General features: G+C 49.6%; 1 protein-coding gene across 2 annotated transcripts in view; it reads right to left on the reverse strand.

The window, feature by feature from the left end:
• EMILIN2 (elastin microfibril interfacer 2) overlaps positions 1–14,847 on the reverse strand; it is a 44,176-nt gene that overhangs the window by 13,454 nt on the left and 15,875 nt on the right. For both annotated transcript variants that reach the window (XM_084780273.1, XM_084780272.1), the window contains exons 3-4: positions 8,141–8,316; positions 2,952–4,856 (exon numbers count right to left, since the gene is read on the reverse strand). In XM_084780273.1, the coding sequence (XP_084636399.1) occupies positions 2,952–4,856; positions 8,141–8,316 (2,081 nt within the window). The remainder of the gene's footprint in view (positions 1–2,951; positions 4,857–8,140; positions 8,317–14,847) is intronic.

Raw genomic sequence — 14,847 nt, forward strand, 5'->3', positions numbered from 1 at the left:
TCAACTTGACACAAGCTTGTCATCTGGGAGGAGCAAACTTCAATTAAGAAAATGCCTCTGCCGTTTACAGCAAGCCCACAGCCAATATCAACTAAAACGGAGAGACGCTCGAAGTAATTTCACTAAAATCAGAAGCTGTCCACTCTTTCCATACCTATTCAATGTGGTACTTGAAGTCTCAAATAGATCAATAAGACTATTGATCTTAATAGGTTTATTATAGTCTTAAATAGATCAGTAAGACTATAAGAGCAATAGTCAATAAGATGGAAACCAAGGGGATATAAACTGGAAAGAAAAAAGTCAAAGTATTGCTACTCACAGATGATATGATAGTTTTCATAGGTGACCCCAAAAATTCCACCAGAGAACTCCTACAGCTGATACACACGTTCAGCAAAGTAGCTGGATCCAAGATTAACTCACACAAATCAGTGGCCCTCCTGCATGCAAATGACAGGCAGAATGAGAAACCAGGCCACCACCACCTCTCATAATAGCCTCAAGTGATATGAAATATCTTGGGGTAACTCTAACCAAGCCAGTGAAAGACTCATATGATGAAGACTTTGAAGAAAGGGACTGAAGGAGACAGCAGAATACGCAAAGATCTCCTGCACTCGTGTATTAGTAGGATTAACATAGTAAAATGGCCATCCCACCAAAAGCAAGTTACAGATTCAATGCAATCCCCATCAAAATTCCTACACAATTCTTCACAGATCTTGGAAGGCCACAGGAAACACAAAACACCTAGGATAGCTAAAACAATCCTCAACAGTAAAAGAACCGCTGGAGGTATCACCCACTCCCGATCTCAGGCTATGCTACAAAGCCGCCGTTCCAAAAACAGCGTGGCGTTGGCACAGAAACAGAGACACTGTTCAGCTGAATTGAAGATCCAGACAGGAACTCACACAGCTTTGGACACCTTGTTTTTTATAAAGAGGCCAGAAATACACACTGTTAAAAAAAACAAAAAACAAAAAGACAGCATCTTCAATAAATGGTGCTGTTTAAGCTGCATGGCCACGTGTAGAAGAATGCACACAGATCCAGAGCCATCGCCCTGGAGGACACCAGGCCAGCAAGGCCCTGTAATGACTGAGCAACGCTCATATGAACTCAGAGACTGAAGCGGCAACCACAGGGCCTACGCAGGCCTGCACCAGGCCCTCTGCATACACACTGTACCTTTCAGTTCACTATTTTGTTAGGAACCCTGAATGGGTGAGCGGGTGGGTCTCTTGGTTCTTGTGCCTTCTCTTGGGGCTCTTATTTTTCTGTTGTTGGTGTGCCTTGTCCAACTTCAATATGATGGCTTTTGCTTTATCATATTGGATTTTATTTTGTTGTTACCTCTTAGAAGCCTGTTCTTTTCTAATGAGAGACAGAAAGCGCGTGGATCCAGATGGGAAGGGAGGGACTGAGAGGAATAGAGGGAGGGGAAACTGTATTTAGATTATATGCTGTGAGAAAAATAATCTGCTTAATAATGAGGGAATTGATGCCTCCATTAAGATCGAGTTGTGGGCAGACCTGTAGCCACTTTTTAAATTAGTTATGGGGGGCAGCCCAGGCCATTGTGGGTGGAGCCATCCCTGGGCTGGTGGTCCTGGGTTCTTAAGAAAGAAAGTCATGAGGAGCAAGACAGTGAGCAGCACCCTCCATGGCCTCTGCATCTGCTCCTGCCTCCAGGTTCCTGCCCTCCTTCGATGATGAGCAGTGATATAAAGTGTGAGCCAAATCGTCCCTCCCCGAGTTGCTCCTGTCACAGCCATAGTCACCCTGACTAAGTCAGCCTCTCTCCTCTTGTACCCAATTAGAAAGGGCCGACCTATTCCTGGGGCTGTGGAAAAATGAAGATCAGACGAGGGCACCTTTACCCTTTAAGATTTACAGCAAAACTAACACTCATGGAATATGTTCCTCATAACTCTCAAGAGACTCTCGCTGCCTACGAGCCTCAACACTTGCTGTGTGTCTGTGTTGCAGTAAGCACGGCTCCTAGCACTATGGCTGAGCTTCCTAGGTCACCTGCCCCCCAACTGCTTCCAGCCGCTGTCCTGTCTGTATCTAGGTACATAATACGGTGTCACCCTATGTGTGCCATGGCTGAACTGAATTTTGGGGGATGGAAATGATGGTGACAAAGATGATAACAGCACAAACTGTGATGCTGGGATAGAAGGAAGCGGGTTAGCATGAGGGGATTCTCCCAGCTCAGGCTAGGGCAACACACGCTGCCCCAAGCCCCTTACCCACGCCCAGTATGTAGCACACATCACCAGCTCTTTGCCCTCTGTCTGTGCTGAATTAGATTTTCCTTTTGCTATGTGTTGCAAACTTTTATAAGGCACAGGTCATGTGCTCGAATGCTGTCATGAAATTATATTATCTTAGAAGTTCCCAGTGTGTGTGTGCGGGTGCACGTGTCTGCATGTGTGCATGTGTGCATGCAAGTGTGAGCAGTGCATGCATATGGGTGCATGTGAGTGTGTGTGTGCGTGTGCATGTGTCTGCATGTGTGCATGTGTGCATGCAAGTGTGAGCAGTGCATGCATATGGGTGCATGTGAGTGTGTGTGTGCGCATTTTTTTTTTGAGACAGGGTCTCATGTAATCTATGTTGGCCTTGAACTTCTGATCTTCCTGCCTTCTCCTCCCAAGTTCTAAGATTATAAGCATGAGCTGCCACATGTCCCTCGACCTGGTGCTGGAACTGAACTCAAACTTGATGCACAGAGGCAAGCAACTCTACCAGCTAAGCTACAATCCCAGCCTGGTCTATATCCCCGCCATTGGCTTATTGCTCCTGATTCAAGAACTGTCACTGATCCATGAATCATATTCAGGGAGGCACTAATGAAGCTAATTCCAAAACCATCCAAACTGCGGCTCAGCCACATGCTGCAAACACATACGATGAAATGAGGCCGACAATCCACTTACTTGCTGATGGCTGAAATTTGACCAGATCTTGCAAGTCTGTAGAAATCTGGAAAACGTGGCTGTAGAACTGCTGTACGGAGTTCTTGAGGCCAGAGATGTCTCTGGAATGTGACCTGAGCGTCCCGTTCATCTGGCGGACGCAGGTCCACAAGCTGCCCACGTGCTTGCCCAGCCCCTCCTTGATCCTCTGCAGTGCCCCCGAGATGGCATCCAGCCTGCTGCAGGTCTGCTCCAGTTGGGCCACCCTGCCCTCCACCGCAGACACCCCACTCTGGACACCGTGAGCGCTCTCCTTGCACGTGTCCAGCTCAGCCAGCACTTGGTCCTGCAGCCTCTGCCAGCGCTCCTCCAGCTGGCTGCAGCATGGAGCCGCAGCCCCCACTGTCCTCTCCTGCTCCCCTGTCTTAGTAAATCCACTTGCCTCGGCACTGTCACCTGCTCTGCTGTCACTTACTCCATTCTGCAAACAAGCGCCCTTGCACTCTGAGTGATTTAGTTGAGAACGAAGGGCGCTGAGGTCCTCTCGGAGTTCCTGGATGCCGCGGCCTGCTTCTTGGAACTGCCTCTGCATCGTATCGTTGAGGGACTCCAGAAGGCTGAGGCTGACATGTGTGAGGTCCTCGCCACTAGGCAGTGCTCCATCGATTCCATGAGGCAAGCTCTGCAGGCAGATGTCCTCGACCACTTGTACTTTGTCTCTCAGCTGGCTCAACTCCATCAGGACCTGTTCGTTCCCTGCCCCTGGCTGCCGTGGCAAGGCTGGGCCTGCAGGTGTCAGCTCCACGTCGGAGCTGTTGTCCACGTGCAGGACAACCCCCAGACGGTCTTCCAGGGAGTGGATTTTCTGATCGAGAAGCTTCCTCAAGTCATCCGCCTCACCGCGTATGGCCCCCCGAAGGGTCTCCTCGATGTAAAAGCAGTGCTCTTCCGCGTTCTTCTCCGTCACGTTGATCCTCGCATCCAGCTCGCTCCATCTCGCGTCGAAGTCTGCATCTGGCTCTGGAACGGAGAGACGGTCAAACTCGTTGTCCAGCCGCCCATTCAGCATCCTGGTGGCCTCAGCAACTCTCTCAATTTTTTGGTCTAGTGCCTTGATCTGTTGGCCAAAATCACCACCACCGTTCCGCTGACCGTTGCAGCAGCTTGGTTGGGCTGACGGGTCCGGCAGCTGGGCTCGAAGGTCGGCGATGTCTTTTTTCAGGCTCGCCTCTTTCTCTCCGATCAGCTCTATCACCCCCAGGTAGCTGCCCCCATAGTCGTCGCACTGCTGCTGGAGGCCCACCAGCTTGTACTCACACGTGTTCTTCAGGTCGGCCAGCTTCAGGTCCATGCCTTCCATGAGCTCCTCCCGTAGGGCGTCTATCTTGCTATCCACGTATGCCTGGTGCAGCTCGTTGGTCGTCATGGTGACCGTGGGGCCCTGGGCAGCCTCCTGCAGCTGCCTGAGCTGCCCTTCGTAGCCTTTCACCTTCCCATCCAGCTCTTCCAGCTTGTCACTCTTGGTCTTCAGTGTGTCTCTGACTTCGGCCAACTCAGACTTGATGTCCTTCATGCCGCCGGATTCCTTGCTGCTGAGGACTCCGGGAGGCTGGCTCGGCTCTGCATCTCCCGCGCCGAAGGCTCCGTCAGGGGTTGGCTGCGGGTGCAGGTGGCCAAGCCAGGAGGCTGGCCCCTTGCTGCCGTCTTCCTGGATGGTGTGTCTGAGGTTCTCCTTCAGTCCTGCCACGGAGGACTGGAGGTCCAGCACCATCCTGGTGAGCCGGACAACCTTCTCCTCTAGCACCTGGACTTTCGTCTGCTGAGGTTCCTGAGGACCCCGCTTTGGATCCGCTACCTGACCTGGTTCTGCTGTGTCCGTTGGTGATGAAGTTTCCTTAGGCTTCGAGACTCGGCTTGGGTCAGTATCTGAAAGGAAGAAAGAGTTGGACATGAGTGATCGTTTCTACAAGGTGCCTGCAGAAGATGCTGAAGCCTTCTGTGGCAGCCCCGCCGGCTGACTGCAGGAGGTTCTGTGGGAGAGGACGGGTTTGGGGTCAACCAAACCTCTGTGCTCTTCTGGCTCTGCCATTTACGATTTGTGCTCAAGTCAAGTAACTTGCGTGAGCTACACCGCTCTCCTCTATTAAGAAGATGGACACCCCTGCCAGGCCTGTTGAGAGTGTGCACATGAAGTGAGGTAATCAGTGATGTCTCTCACACTGACGTCATCACATCCTATTATTTACGTGCCACATGAACACGCCATTCCCAAGGAACTGTAGATGTCCCACCAGCTGACTGCTGGCTACAGAGTGCCACAACGCTCTTTAGAGAGATCAGACTTCTGAGCCATGACATCCCATACTTGAGGTTGTCCTCAAAATACCTCCAGAAATGTTCTTTGACTTGGCTTAGTATTCTCTTCCCTTTCTTGTTTTTGTTGTTGTTGTTTGTTTGTTTGCTTGTTTGTTTTTTGAGCAGGGTCTCTCTGTGTAGCCTTGGCTGTCCTGGACTCTCTTTGTAGACCAGGCTGGCCTCAGACTCACAGCGATCCACCTGCCTCTGCCTCTGCCTCTGCCTCTGCTGGGATTAAAGGCGTGCGCCACCACGCCCAGCTTCTTCCTTTTTTGGTAAGACCCCACTAACATGACACAATAAAGGGGAGGGAAAAGGAACACCCCAAAGCATATACAATTGGAATCAAATGTTTTTAGACTGGGTAACAGCAGTCTCAAACCCCACAGAAAACTGAGCAATGTCTTAATAATTCTGAGGAAAAATTATGCGCCTACACATGCCTGTGCACACACACCGCACACACACACAACTACATGTATGCAAAACAAAGTTCACATCCTGCATAATCTTTTCATGAATGCACTGGAAGGGCTGGGGGTGCAGCTCAGTGGCAGACTGCTCACCTGTCAAGCACAGGGGTGCAGCTCAGTGGCAGACTGCTCACCTGTCAAGCACAGGGGATGCAGCCCAGTGGCAGACTGCTCACCTGTCAAGCACAGGGGATGCAGCCCAGTGGCAGACTGCGCACCTGTCAAGCACAGGGGATGCAGCCCAGTGGCAGACTGCGCACCTGTCAAGCACAGGGGATGCAGCCCAGTGGCAGACTGCTCACCTGTCAAGCACAGGGGTGCAGCTCAGTGGCAGACTGCTCACCTGTCAAGCACAGGGGTGCAGCTCAGTGGCAGACTGCTCACCTGTCAAGCACAGGGGTGCAGCTCAGTGGCAGACTGCGCACCTGTCAAGCACAGGGGTGCAGCTCAGTGGCAGACTGCTCACCTGTCAAGCACAGAACCCTAGGTTTTAGTTCCAGAATGTCATGAACCAGGCTTGGTGGCTCACACCTGCAAACACTTGGGTGGTAGACACAGCAGGGCAGAAGTTCAAGGCTGTTCCTAGCTACATAGCGAGCCTGGGCTGTGTGAGACCTTATCTCAAAGGGATAAAAGAAAGAAAAGACAAGACAGCAATGGGGGGGCTGAGTTCAAGCCAGATGAAGGAGCGGACTGAGGAAACAGATTCCAACTAAGAGAGGAAGGTTAAGACCCCAGGGTGATGGACAGAGCTTGACGGGTTACAGGTATACGAGAAGATTCCTGGGGGATCTCTTTAAGCAAATGCTGCCACTGTGCCCGGACATGACAGGGCGACATAGAGGTAACAGATGAGTTTGGATTGAAATAGGGATAAAAGCGTTGAAGACCAAACAAAGGGAAAATGCATACAATTCCCAACTTTAAGGAATTCATAGAGCACTGCAGGGCTCGGCTATAAAATTCTACTTAGTCACTACATTCTACACAGCAAATACTGATCATGCATAAAAATTGTATAACTGGAAAACACTGCTGTCCAGTGGACAAAGGGAGTTACGCCTTCACTCTCCGTAATGACAATAGATCAGGAGGTCAATTCCTAGACTCAGCTACTACTCAAATGAGCTGGAGGCGTGGCTGAAGGGTAGAGCACCAGCCTACCACTAACAAGGCCCTGGGTTCAATCCCCAGCACAGGAAGAAAAGCAAAAAATGTTGACAGTAACTGACCTTTGAGGCAGAAAGTGAAGAAGTTCATTGCTGTCCTCCCACTGGTCCTCATAAGACATTCATTTCCGATATTACACATATGCTTAAACTTTGATAAAGTAAAATTTGCCCCTAAAAAATTCTTTGGGGTTCAACAGACCCCTGCTTCACATATCTCACAGAGTGTCACCTGACACTATGTCTTGCAATGACTGCCCAACGCTTTACCTTGTATGAGTTGGGAACTGTGTTCTCCTCATGTTGTAATTACCCCAAATAGCTTTCAAGATAAAAAAGATCAATAAGGGATGGAGAGACGGCTCATTTAATGGTGGTCAGCAGTCCATAGTTAAGAGCTATATCAAATCATTGCCTTATATATGTTAAGCACATCCAATGTCTAAAAATTTACTATTTTAAAGTAAAAAAATATATGTAATTTCCTGTGGTTTACAAACACCAACTTATATGCATTGCTTTGGTAATAAAACTTATTTAACCACTTAATTTTCAAAAATATATTGACACATTACTAGTTTAAAAACTTAAAGCACCTCATGGGAAAATAAAAAACCAACAACAGTTTAACATCGAATTTCACAGAAAAAAGTTGGCCTGCATTTGTTTGAAATTAAAAAGAAGGGGAAATAAAGTTGATACAAGGGCAAAATAGTAAGAAAAGAAGTTAGGGACAGAAGTGCATCCTTGTTATCCTTAAGAGGGTCAGAGACACATGAGAATTCTGACTTTGGGCTCAGCTTTGCAAACAGCTCATCCGGACAGAAAAGGATCACCTCTATTTATTTTTATTTTACTTAATCACTGATGTATTCATTTGTTGAGACAAGATCCCACTATGTTGCCCAGGCTGGGCTCAGATTCTCAGTGTGGTCCTCCTGCCTCTGCCTGCCAGATGTGCACCACCAACTCCTGGCTGATCTGCATACGTTCAAGAGAGAATCTCAACTCCTTGGAATTCAGCTACATGAATAAAGGAACTGATTGACAAGTGGCTCCAATGACGCAACTTACTTGCAAGGAAGTGTGTGTCACGCAACTATGTCTGCCCCTTCAAATAGGGTTTCCACCGCATGAGTACTCAGTCGAACGTCGTGGACCCTACCATTTGCAGCGCACCAGGAACAAAACAGGTCCACCAGTGAGACATTACCTGTGGCTTTCTTTAGGTTGTTTCTTGGCCGCGCAGGTGGGGGCCGAGGGTTCTTCATGGGGTCTTTGGGACTCTCTTGGCAGTCTGCTCCTCTAAAGCCGGGGCAGCACCTCCATTCCAACTGTGTCACTATCTTGTACCTGGTGACAAATCTGGGTCTGAAGTTTACCCGGTACCTGGAGTCAGAGAGGACAGCGTCTCACCTTAGTGACCACTAGTACCAGCATCTCCAGCCCTCCCTCCCACGCTGGACCTTGTTAGCTATGATGTGCAATGTCCTGCCCAGGCTCTGCTTTAAATACTTTGTTCCTAAAATGGCGGCTCTGTTTTGTGAGGTTCTGGAGGCCTTAGGTGGGGCCTAGCTGGAGCAGGTGAGCTCTTGGAAGCACGGTACCCCTGCTGACTTCTCTTCCTGCCTAACATGTGTACAGCACCCTTCGTCACGTGCTCTCCCTGTTCGACAGTGAGGATCCACGCAGCCATGGACTGGACCTCTCGACCCACGAGTCAAAACAGGACCTTCAGCCTGTAAGTTGTTTCCACCAAGCACTCAATTTGCCGCCCTCCTTGTTCTTTGTTGTTTTATTTTAGTTTGGTGGGTAGTTGTTTGTTTTCAACAGGGTCTTTCTATGTAGGCAAAACTGACACCCAACCAACCATCCTGTCGAGCCAGCCTCTGGAGTGCTGAGATTACTACAAATGTGCCATCAGGCCTGGTGTTCCCCTCTCTTAGATCTAGGGGGCAATCCGTCCCACAACATCTATTCAATGTGGGCAGATTTCAAAACGAGTTTTCACTTCACCAGCAATTTCCCTCCTGCAACCCACAGCTCTTCAGGGGTCTCTCGGTGCAAACCAGGGCTATTTTGCATTGTGTTTCAGGGAACCTCCCTGAAGTCCTACTCCCCATAAACGCCCACAGCCACCTCCCTCCCTGTGAGGCTTTGGCAGTGGCACTCACACCTCTTTATAAAAGTGGACAAAAATTGGACGCTGCTGCCATTTAGATGAATGTACCATGTGACAAGGGATTGATCATCCCTCGGTAGAATCTCTAGGGGGTGGGCCTTAGTGGGAGGAAGTTAGGTGGTTGGGGGTGTGCCCTTGAGGGGGATATTGAAATCTTAGCCCTGCCCACCCCTCTTTCACAGGCCCCACCATGCTTGGCTGCTGCTTAACTCAGGCCCCAAAGCAACAGGACCAGCCAAGGACTGACGCCGTTCCTGCCTGAAAGCCCCGTTCACAGCTCATGCATCAGGAGTGACAGTGTAACTCAGGGGTAGAGCCCTTGCCTAACATGGATGTGACATTTGAAATAAATAAATGAATGAACAAATTAACAAAGTGTGTGTCTCTTGACACAATAGATCTTTCCAGGTAACCGTAAAATCCTCTGGACCCACTGCTGGACCTAGGACACTGACGAGCCAGCAGCTCAGGCACACACGCGGGCCAAAGACAGGGGGCTCAGCTAGACCTCTGCTCACAGCCGGACAAAAGCCCAACCACACAGGCCAGCCGTCCTACGCTCTGCCCGACTCCCAGTGTCTGGCCTAGAGCCATCTTCCCTTGATCCTCCTCACTTTCTCATCGTCCACACTAGCGCTAGCAGCTGGCCTTCTCTACGAGCCAATTTCCAGAGAGAAACAGGCTTTGCATCGCTTCCTCGGGGTTGCTGTGGGGCTCTGTCAGCAAAGCAGCTCCAAGTTAAGTTCCAGCTTTGGAGTTGTGCGCTCAACGTTATATTCCTGGGAAAATCACAAATTACTGCAGAGAGTAGTCTTGCACCCTCCCCAAAGGGCAAAAGCAGATCACTGAGCCCTCCACGAAGCCCCCACACACACACACACCGTGGGATTCCTGGAAAGCTCCAGCTCAGCTGACCCCCTTCCCTGGGCAGCCGTTCTTAACTCCAGTCAGAACCACCCAAGGAATGTGAACAAATGCCCGCGCCTCAGAGATGCTCCTTTTAAAGGGCCTGAGGTGGGTGTTGGGTGCACACATTTCGAGGCGCTCCTGAGAAAAATCTTTCCAGAGACAATGAAGAGGAAGCCCAGTAAGTGAAAGGAAAAGCAAAGGCGATCACGAGGAGTGGGAGAGCTCTGAGCAGGCAAAGGCTCTCTGGCAGCTCTTCAGTGTCGTTGGTGGGGAAGGTGAGATGGCTGCACTTGACACTGAGCCGGATGTGAGCTTCAACTCGGAGAACCACGTGGTGGAGAAGAAGCAACTCTTTTTCTGACATTCACATGTACACACGCACAGACTTGGACACACACATGTGAATATACACATACATACTCACTATAAACAGATACACACTTTTACACACTCACACAGATAGACATACATTCGCACTCTCATACACATTCACATTTTCACACACAGACACATACACTCTCACACACATTCACACAAAGACGCACATACTTATACATATTCACTCACACATGTAATTTTTTTCACACATGTAATTTTAAACATTAAAAAATAATCACATTGGCCCTACTACTCAATTTTATCCCCTTGTCACAAGCAAGAAAACAGAACTGAGAGGTAAGATGAGTCACTCAAGTTCATTCTCAAGTGGTTGCGACAGAAACTTCCGGGTCCTCCTGCACCACACACCCCCTCCCTGCATGCAGCCACAGCCAGCACTCTGGCAGTTTCCGTCAGCTCCCCGCAGCATCCCACCTGGAGATGCCTCAGCCCTGAAACCTGAGGAAGTATCTGACCTCCCCACAGAGCAGGCTTTAGTCCAGCCTTGGGCTCCCTCCCAGCCCCACCACAGAGTCCCTGCACACAGAGGGACAATCGCCCTGCACACTTTGCATACAAGCAGCGTGTCACGTTGGAGGAATGTGTAACCTCAGAAAAACTCTGCTCCTCGGAGCATTAAATGGAATGTGAAAATGTGTTTGCGTATGAGTCTGCCAGCACATGACAGCCTGCAGGAAACCTTCCGCTAAGGCTGCATCCTTGACGAAAAGCCTGTGGTGGGCAGCCTCCTACGCTCCCCACTGGAGCCACCCTTTCAGCCCTGAGCCAGGAGCTCGTCACTGTGGGGAACGACCCTCTCTCCCAACTGTAAGGAAGGGTGTAGCTGCCGCCAGCTCACAACCACATAGCCAAGTCTCCCGAGTTCCCACCCTGCTCTGACTGCACGATCCACGCCCACCTGGCCCCAACCGGCCATTCGGCCATTCGCAGGGGTCTGGTGGTGACCGCATGTTTCAAGGCGAGTGGAGGAAGAGAAACATCACCCCGCTGGCAGCAACAGCTGGGAAAGGTCAGGCAGCCACCTTCAGACACAGGAAAGGTCAGAGGAATTTCTCCCTACACTAAGTGAGGTTGGGCCTTGCTAGAGGCTCCCCAGGTCTGCGTGGGGGGCCTTCAGGGGCACACCACAGGATCAGTCAAGTCCCAGAAACCCCAGCTGAGATGGGTTCCCACTAACATCATACAAGTCTAAGGGCTGCAGAGGTTGGGAGGAGGAGCCACTACAATTGCCAGGAGCCCTAATCACACAGGGTACTGCAGAAAAAAGAAAGAAAGAAAAAAGCCTACCACAAAGTTTTACAAACTTTCAAGGTGTGGCTTAGTGACATGACGGAGCACTTGCTGGTTTGAAGGCCCTTACAAAAGTACTCATGGCCTTTACTTAATGTACGTTTCAGAGCTCCCCACGCAGATATGAAGTGTAACAGGCTCCATTTCCTCCTTCGGGGAACCCACCCACCTCCTTGGTTTTGTGTCCCCAAGCGCCTGGCCTGTGCTTACCATGGGAGGGGCTCGCTAGCTGCTGACTGAGACACTTCGCTGATGTCCCCAGTGTAGAGCAGCCACACCAAGGAAACAGACAGGGGACACTCAAGGCAGAAGAGTGCAAGGCTGCTGGGCTGACTCAGAGACTCTCAGTCAGGACCATGTCAGCGCCCTGTTTGTGTGGAGAAGCCCTGCCTACATCTGAGGCCAACAACCATCCTTTCAGTTAGAGAGTCTGCAGATTCACACCACCAGCACCCCAGCCCACATGGGGTACATGTTTGGTGCTGTGCACTTGAGGGTTGGTGCAAACGCATAGTGGCCGGCAGCCACCACTGCAGTGTCTTATTGGCAGTTTCACTACCCGAAAAGTCCCTGACTACCTATCCTTCCTCCCCCTCCTCCCCCGAGGGCCTCTGGTCTTCGCTTTCTCCCCCATTTCACCACAATGTCTCATAGCTGTAACCACGGGGTTCTGGACTTCTCAGTCTGGCTTCCTTTGCTATGAGGGGCATTTCTAGTTCCCCCTGGCTTCATAGATTTACATATAATAGGCAGGCAGTCTACCACTGAGCTACGTCCCAGCCTGAGAGCTTTTTTTATTATTATTTTATTTTTATCTACATTGGTGCTCTGCCTCCATGTGTGTCTGTGTGAGAGTGTCAGGTCCCCTGGAACTGGAATTACAGAAGTTGTGAACTGCCATGTGGGTGCTGGGATTTGAACCTGGCTCCTTTGGAAGAGCAGCAGCCAGTGCCTTTAACTGCTGAGCCATCTCACCGAAGAATGACCCAGAGCTGTGCTGTCCGAGGTGCCTACTAGCCACACAAGCTATTTAAGATTACCTTAAATAAAATTAAACATTTAATTCCAACAGCCACATTTCAAGTATGTAGCAGCACAATGTTACCACAGAAAACCTCACTGGACAGAGCTTGCTGCAGAGGATAAGTGAGATCACATGAGAAGCCGCAGGGCCTCATCTGCTAGGCCTTGATTTCTGACCCCTTTTAAACCATCCTTTCTGAGACCAGAAGACTGCGAGCAGACAGTGTGCACAACTCTCCACATGGAGCTCAGACAGACAGCTTCCCCAAGAGGCCATGGGCTGCTGCTGTCAAGGGGCCATCCGCACGGAACCAACAGCCGAGGCTCCTGCCCTGCATTTGACATTTACCTATATTCTATTTACTAAACCTTGGCACAGACCCAAGTCTCAGCACCCCTGTGGGGACATACTTCCGCCTGAGACTTTTTCCAGAGAGAACACTTTCTAGTAAATTCTTTCCCTTCCGTTCGCCAGCCTGCCACAACCTGCAGCCAACTTTTCTGGCTTAACTTGGTTATGTGCGGCGCTGATGGCTGGTGTGAACCTGGGAGGACGAAGGAAAGCACCACAAAGGATGACTCATCCCAGAGCATCCTAGGAAATAAGCGTGTGTACCGGCATGGCATCCTAGGAAATAAGCGTGTGTACCGGCATGGCATCCTAGGAAATAAGCGTGTGTACCGGCATGGCATCCTAGGAAATAAGCGTGTGTACCGGCATGCCACTTTCCCCCATTGACCTCAACTCAAATTCCCCATGGAGCCGAGCATGACTCAGTTCTCCAGCTCCCAGCTCCCAGTGCTAGGATCTCAAAGATTCACCACCAGCAGCACCACGCCTGCCTGCATGTGGTGCTGGGGAATCGAACTCAGATATCTGTGCACGCTAAGTAAACACTACCACCTGAGCCGAGTCCCAGCCAGCAGTTCTTTTTTTTTTTTCCAAAATAAAATTGTACTTTAAAAACATATGACATAAAATTCAGCATCTTAACATTTACTCGTGTATTTATTAGTCCTGCGGACTCAAACCCAGAGCATCGTGTAGCCAGCAAAAAGCTCCACCTCAGAGCCCGCCTAGCCCATCATAACCATCCTTACACCATCGGGTCTGTGGGTCTGAGGGCGGTGTCCACCTCCAAGCCCTGTAACCAATGGACCCTCGCCGTTACGTAGCCCTGGTGGTCACTTGCCGGGGTGTAGCTCAGTGGTAGACTGCCTGCCCTACTATGTAGCTCAGTGGTAGACTGCCTGCCTCCTATGTGTTCAGTGGCTCTCGGGGCCTCACACAGCCGTTCTCAACACACTTATCTCTGTCTGGCTCCCCACCCTGGTGGTTCTTTTCCCTGTTTCAGGGTGTGTCCGAATTTCCTTCCCTTTTTCAAGCAATTCACTTTTACAAGCTTGGTCTCCTTTTAACACTGACAAGACAATAGACTGATTTTTCTAGGAGCCACTGACATGTTTTTTCTTACTTTTGTGGGTGTTTGTTTTGTTTTGTTTTGTTTTTGTCTGAGAATGAATAAATAAACGAGTGTTTTCTGTTTATTGACCCTCTACCAAAAGCAAACACAGTCAGGCAGCAAAGGCCATAAAGCTGGAAGTGATTTCAGTGCTGAAATTTTAGAATTTCAAAACACTTTCCATTTGAATCTCGTGTTCGCCTAAAAGTCAAAATGGTCATCTTTACACCCTGGTCCTCTCCAACGATGGTCTATGTGACATAGGAGATGGACTTTCATCTCTGGGTCCCTCCCACGGCTCCATTCCAAGTCAGGGTCTCCCTAACAGCTTAGAGCACAAACTCGAAATCAAAACTTTCATCTTTTTCTGCTACATTGCACGTCTTTAATTGGATCGCTGCACGAAGAACTTAACATGGAAGCAAAGAAATGTAAAATATGTCACTTGGCTCCTTAGAAAAATTCACCTGAACATTAAAAAGCCAGAATGCTTAGGCCACAATATTTTTTAAAATAAAATATATATATAATGAATCTAAATGTCAGGTTAATGAGCCTTGATTAAAGTCAGATTACAAGAAACTTTTGTGTGTGTTTCAAAGTAACAGACCCTAGATCAAAGCAATTGCGATCAGAGTGAAAAATATTCTTCTA

This window comes from Acomys minous, assembly GCF_964271855.1.
Source record: "Acomys minous genome assembly, chromosome: 4".
NCBI classification, from domain to species: Eukaryota; Metazoa; Chordata; class Mammalia; order Rodentia; family Muridae; genus Acomys; species Acomys minous.